Source organism: Aplidium turbinatum, chromosome 8, assembly GCF_918807975.1.
Source record: "Aplidium turbinatum chromosome 8, kaAplTurb1.1, whole genome shotgun sequence".
NCBI lineage: Eukaryota > Metazoa > Chordata > Ascidiacea > Aplousobranchia > Polyclinidae > Aplidium > Aplidium turbinatum.
This window is the reverse complement of record NC_137479.1, coordinates 12928394-12934181: the sequence shown is the minus strand read 5'-3', so window position 1 is coordinate 12934181 and position 5788 is coordinate 12928394. Positions and strand designations below refer to the sequence as shown.

Below are 5788 nucleotides of genomic sequence, written 5' to 3'. Positions count from 1 at the left end.
GCAGAATCCGATATAGCTTCACTGTATCACGCATCATCTTTAGTAGGCTACAGCCCTTATATTATGGTGGGCGCCAGACTATGGAAATCTCTGAAAAGGGGCGCTGGGGAAAAAAAGGTTAAGAACCACTGAACTAGACCTTCCCCTACTTATCCTGTGTACCTAACTCTAACCAATTTAGTATATTGCGACGGGTATCAGAAAAGCGACATTCTCCAGTCGTGTATTTTACCTTCTTGTTCGAAAGTCGTTCGGTCTGTTTAAAAATGGAAATTTTTTTGGTTTATAAGTCTACGAATATTTTTCAATTCCCCGCCTTATTTCACGATGTAGCACCTTCTTATCAGTAAAATAGTGGGAGTTATGAAAGCGGAACGGATACACAGTCATGTCGTTTCAGAAATACGGTAGTGGTGGGCTAAACTCTGTAAGAGCAGAATTTAGGTTTTGAATATGCACAGTTGAGGTGCATTTGCAAATTGCAATTCTCATAGGTTTCGGCTAAATGTTCTAATAATTTGAATTTGTTAGTTAAAAACATGGTACACGTCACAGTCAAGCGCCCGACTTAACATCAAATGGCGCTGGTTTATCTTTTGGGGTATGCGCTCAAGCAACACATTTCAAGGATTGCTCTCCATTCAGCGGCACCTAATGGATGGAATAATTCCCCGACAATACTTCAATTCAACACAATCGGAAACTCCACTGTCAATCCGCGATAACGGGGCCTGCGTCAGTGGTTCAAAGCCTAATAGCCTATACAAGTAGCCTACGCGAAACTGCCAGGATCAAGCTCTCAAAGAAGCTTTCCCAGTGAGTCCGAGGATAAAGATCAAATCAATCAATAAATTGAAAAACTCCTTATCATATCAACACTTTTCAATTTATCAAGTCAATTGGCACATGAAATTCACATCAATTTTTCATACGGTGCACTAAACAATTGAATGTAGGCTTACAGTGGTTTGCGAACAGACAGAGCATAGCTGTGAACAACTCGCACGAAAAAGTGATACCAACAAAACAATCAAGCATAATACGTACATTGGAAGAACTTTGCTTGAGCATAAATGCTAAATAGCTCTTTTAGGTGTAGACTGCATTGATCCTAAAGAATGCAAATATTACAAAAAATTGGCCAAAGGGCCCATTAGAACTCAGAAATTCCATCCGGTAGAAACGGCAGTTTGAGAGTTAAAATAAGTTAACTATTGTGGAAAAAAACAAATATATACAGTAGTCCCCGCTTATAAGCCCACCCTCGGGACTGTACTAAGAATTTTTTTTTATTGCCATGACGTCGAGGGTTCTTTGCGATATTGTACTTAACAAATACAAGACTTCAACTAAGCAGATGTCAAGGCATAGATTATAATACTTAAAATTTAGAAATTAAATTATTTCATTGGTGCGTTTGTTTGTACCATAACATCAATAACAAGCAATCAAACAAAAATAATACAGTTATATACCATCATTATGAGCACATATAGAGAAATATGCAGCTCGATTCAATTGCAACACACAACGCACATTTTAAAAGTTTCTGACTCATGACAACAAAACAGCAACATTGACCTTATTCTTATCTCTGATACAGTACTAAAAATGTGCATATTCAGTTATTCATAACTTTTTTTAAGAAAAACTCTTTTTCAATACGGTTTCAAGGAACCACTTTCTTAATCTTTAAGTAATCTCAGTCTTCTTTGACAACACTGGTTCTTTTGTAGACGTTTTAGCAGACTGTTCAACGTTTTCCTTACCATTGTTTTTGCATTGATGACTATTATCATTGCTATTGACAAAGTCAAGCTTACCATAGGCATGCCTCCGGAGCTTGGGGGTTACTCTGGGGGATTTTTGATCAAAGCTTTTCTTTTTGGTAGACTTCGAGCATGCCTTGTCCTTTTTTACAGCTCTGACTTTTCGTTGAATTTTCTTATGCACATCACTGAAACTTTGTAGACTTTCATCCACGGATATCTGTTGGGAAATAGTCCAGAGTTAAATTAATTAAACACAAACGAAGCTCATATTCAACTACACATTATGGTTGTTTTTAGGCAAAAAGCTTACTGTAGTTAATGGAAAATGACTGACTAAAATTTACAACATCTGAGACTAAAGGGCAATAAAAATATGTAGTTCAGTATCGTATTCTACGGTATGCTATAACCTTACAAATAAATAATTGTATGATTTTCACCAAAAGTGTTTTAAGAAAACTCTAAAATTAAATACAGTAGGTTTGATTGAACTTGAGTCCATCACTGAACTACTGTTGATTACCAAACTTTCTAAACAATCTCCACACTTTATCTCAAATGATTGAATTTGACTACCGATACCACTAATTCTTGAGAAAGAATTTCGGTGAAACATGAAATTATTAATTTCTAAGGTCATAGCACAAACTGATGTTCAACTACCATGAAAATGTAAGCTATTGCCTTCTGGTTATAAATATATATATATACATATTTTTTACAGCAGTCATTTTTATGTTTAACTTGACACTGTACAGCAGTGATTCTCAACCTAGGCCCACAACCATTCTTCCTGCGGCCCTCATCAATGCAGTAAAAAATATTATTTGTGCTGGAACTGTCTAAAATGGCGAGAATACATGATTGTTACATAGGTAACTTACATGCTATTAAAGAAAATGCCTCATAATAACGTTTCTCAACAGTACGGGTACAGAGCAATTAGCTGCGTTTATCAGGGGTTGGGGAGTTATGCCAGACTTTAACATTTGCAAACAAATTTTCACATTGCGTTCCATTTACGGGATAGATATTAGTTGTGTTTTGTAAATTTTGTGCAAGTCTTCTAGAAGCGCATTTGGTTCAGTCAAAGCTATGTTCAGTTGCAGCAGATGGGTGTCCTTACACTGTAGGAAAGATGGACTGGTTAATAGATGACGTAAAAAATATAATAATCTTACTCCTCCCTGTGATGTGGCACCATTAGACTTTACACCAAGAATAGACGCAGCCACTGCACCCACTGATTTTCAGCTGGAGCTGGAAAATGCGCAGTCAGATGTGAAGCTGACACTAATCACTCAAATGTGATCATCTACTGTATTATACTTCACTTTTGGAGTCGAGTCCCAGAGGAAAAGTATTTTAACTTGATAGCCAATGCACTGAAAAATACCTTTGTATTTGGTTCAACATAGCAAAGCACTTTTCAGCAAAATGGTTGGAATTAAGTTTAAATATCACAACCGATTGACAAACCATCACTTTCACTATAACCAGCTTTTGAGTACCGTACTGCATCTTTCAATATTACCCCTCGTTTAGGGAAACTTATTAAAAGTCAACAACAAGTTTCACATTAAATTGCATTTCTTCTGTTGCGGCCCTTTACAAAATTTAGGTTTTAAATTTGGCCCCTGTGGTGAAAAAGGTTGAGAACTACTGTTGTAAAGAGTACGCTTTCTTAATTAATGCAAGTAGAGATGAGAATCAGTAAGATAAAAATCCTCAGGTTATTTCAAACAAAAGTTCCTGACAAGGTTGATGCTTACAACTAACGTCATGTTATTTATCTAATTTAATCATCTTTTTGCAACAAAATTGGATTGTGACACAAAAATATTCAACAATGAACCGCCTTATTGGTACATCCATTAATTTGGGAATGCGGGATCTTTTAGATTGAAACTCTTGTTAATTGTTATGCATAATTAGGGTCAGCACTACAAAGTCTTGTTCTGAAGTTATTGAAATCCCTTGACAATATTGTTAAACTTTACCCATTTTGCATTTTCTCTGACACACTGGACAGGCTTAACGGTGCAAGGATCCATACTTTTCACAGCATGATTTTTGTAAGAATGAGCTACCCGATGCAGTGGGCTTTCTAAGAGAGTAAGTGGGGGTTTGTGATTAGTTAATTTTCTTGGCATTTCAACAGAATTCAACCAACATTTCTTCAGTAATACTGCAATATATATATATATGCAAAGACTCTACAATCTACATAGCCTACTAGATACGACAGTCTGTCTGAAAAAGAAACTAGTTTTCATATTCCTCACAATTTTTTTCTGAATTGGAGTGAAAAATGAAAAGGACAACAAATAGGCTACTGTGTAGACAACAAAAATCACCTATAACATAAAGCAACAGTACAAATATATATGATATATATAGTTAAATTGACCATAATACAGTAATAATGTTAAGGTTTATTTATTGTTGCTCTACTCCTGGGTTTTTTTTTTGGGTCATTTTTCGGTCATTGACCGATTTTTTAGCAAAATGTCCGAAAAAAATATAGTCAATTCGGTCAAAATGTCCGAAAAAATGTATAGTCAATTGACTATATATGATCAAAAATGACTAAAAATGACCAAAATAAATAAAAAATGACCGAATTTTTTGAAGTTATTTCGGACAAATGACCGAAAAGTCTCAGCAAAAAAAAAAACCCAGCTCTACTCTACAACCTCTTTCCAGCAAACGAAATCAATATTATGCAACAAGTATACGTGTGCATACATATCATATCTTTCACAAACAGATTCAGAGTATTGAAGTGTTACATTTATCCTATTGTTAAATATAATTCAGAAACCTGGACAATTTTCAAATCAATCAATAAAAGAATAAATGGGTTTAAAATGTTGGCATTCCGAAAAATGCAGAGTATTTCCTGGACTGACAGAAAAAGCAACCAAACTGTTTTAAATTAAGTCCAACAAACAAACAATCTACCGTACTAAAAAAATATCAAAGAAAATCAACTTCACATGCTGCAAAAAGGAAAGTTAGAACATCTCTCTCTCACAGGCAAAATTGAAGGGAAGCGTGCCCAAGGCAGACAAAGATTATGATAATCTACTTAAACCAACAAACCGACAAAACTAACATCAACAATCAAAATACACCTAATACACAAAGCAAACAACAGAGAATCTCGGAAACTTTTCATGCAAGAGGCAGTCAATGTTTGGAAGTAAGTGCGACAATAAAAGAAGAAGACTCTACAACAGCAAAGGTCTTTTAGCAACATGGCTGATTTTGAACTTTTGTTTCATATTTAGCATGTTGTCATATTATTACCTGACTTGTCCTCATTGCGCTATGCCAGTGGTTCCCAACACATGGATTGCGACCCAAAGTTGGGTCGCCTGATTATTTTTTTGGGTTGCTTGTTTTTCAGGCATTTTGTATCTTGGGCGAAAAAATAACAATAAAAAAATTTTAAAACGTGAAGAGATCGATCACAAAACTGGAAAATATAAACACAAGTCATGAAGCGTTTCATGTCGAGACATCGGAAAGCTTTGTAGCATGATCGTAGTGCAAGAAGTTTTAACAGTTTTCGTTTTTATTATTGTCAATATTATTATTAAATGTAAGCCCAACAAAAATTTCAGTCTCAAACATAAATTAACTTGACAAAGTTACGGGATATACATTGTAACGTGCACTATATGTCACGAACACTACGTAGGACAAACCATGACAAATTTTTCCACACGTTGGACCACACATAGTCTGATGTGGTAAAATGCATCAAAGACAAAGCCCCAAGTGCTGTATGAACTCATTGCTTTCTCCACAGAGAGGCCTTTGCTGCAAAAAAGCTGTCTCAAGAGCGGCAAGAAGTGTTGAATGATGTTGTGAAGTGTGTAAACTTCATCAAAGCAAGTCCACTAAATCGGCGTTTGTTATCGTCTTTGTGCACTGACATGGATTCTGATTATTATCAAGCATTGCTGTTGTATACAGAAGTGCGATGGTTGTCACGAGGTCGTGTCCTG

At 35.6% G+C, this 5788-nt stretch overlaps 1 protein-coding gene across 2 annotated transcripts; it reads right to left on the bottom strand.

Moving 5' to 3' along the window:
- Positions 1–852: 852 nt before the first annotated feature.
- Positions 853–5124, bottom strand: LOC145775855 (uncharacterized). 2 transcript variants are annotated; one of them, XM_082587237.1, is made up of 2 exons: positions 5085–5124; positions 853–1989 (listed from the first exon to the last, which is right to left on the bottom strand). In XM_082587237.1, exons 1-2 carry the CDS (start codon positions 5097–5099, stop codon positions 1693–1695), a joined length of 312 nt encoding a protein of 103 aa, XP_082443363.1. In that variant the 5' UTR covers positions 5100–5124; the 3' UTR covers positions 853–1692. The 2 variants fall into 2 exon arrangements, with proteins under 2 accessions (XP_082443363.1, XP_082443362.1); XM_082587236.1 differs by lacking the exon at positions 5085–5124 and adding an exon at positions 3773–4021.
- Between the last annotated feature and the right edge of the window lie 664 nt (positions 5125–5788).

What these genes read in the sequence shown, in the direction of transcription:
- LOC145775855 (XM_082587236.1), bottom strand. Translation starts at nt 3,925, where the DNA reads ATGCCAAGAAAATTAACTAATCACAAACCCCCACTTACTCTCTTAGAA. An exon ending in TCAGAGAAAATGCAAAATGG is followed by an intron (nt 1,990 to 3,772) that starts GTAAAGTTTAAC and finishes ATTTCCCAACAG; the next exon opens with ATATCCGTGGATGAAAGTCT.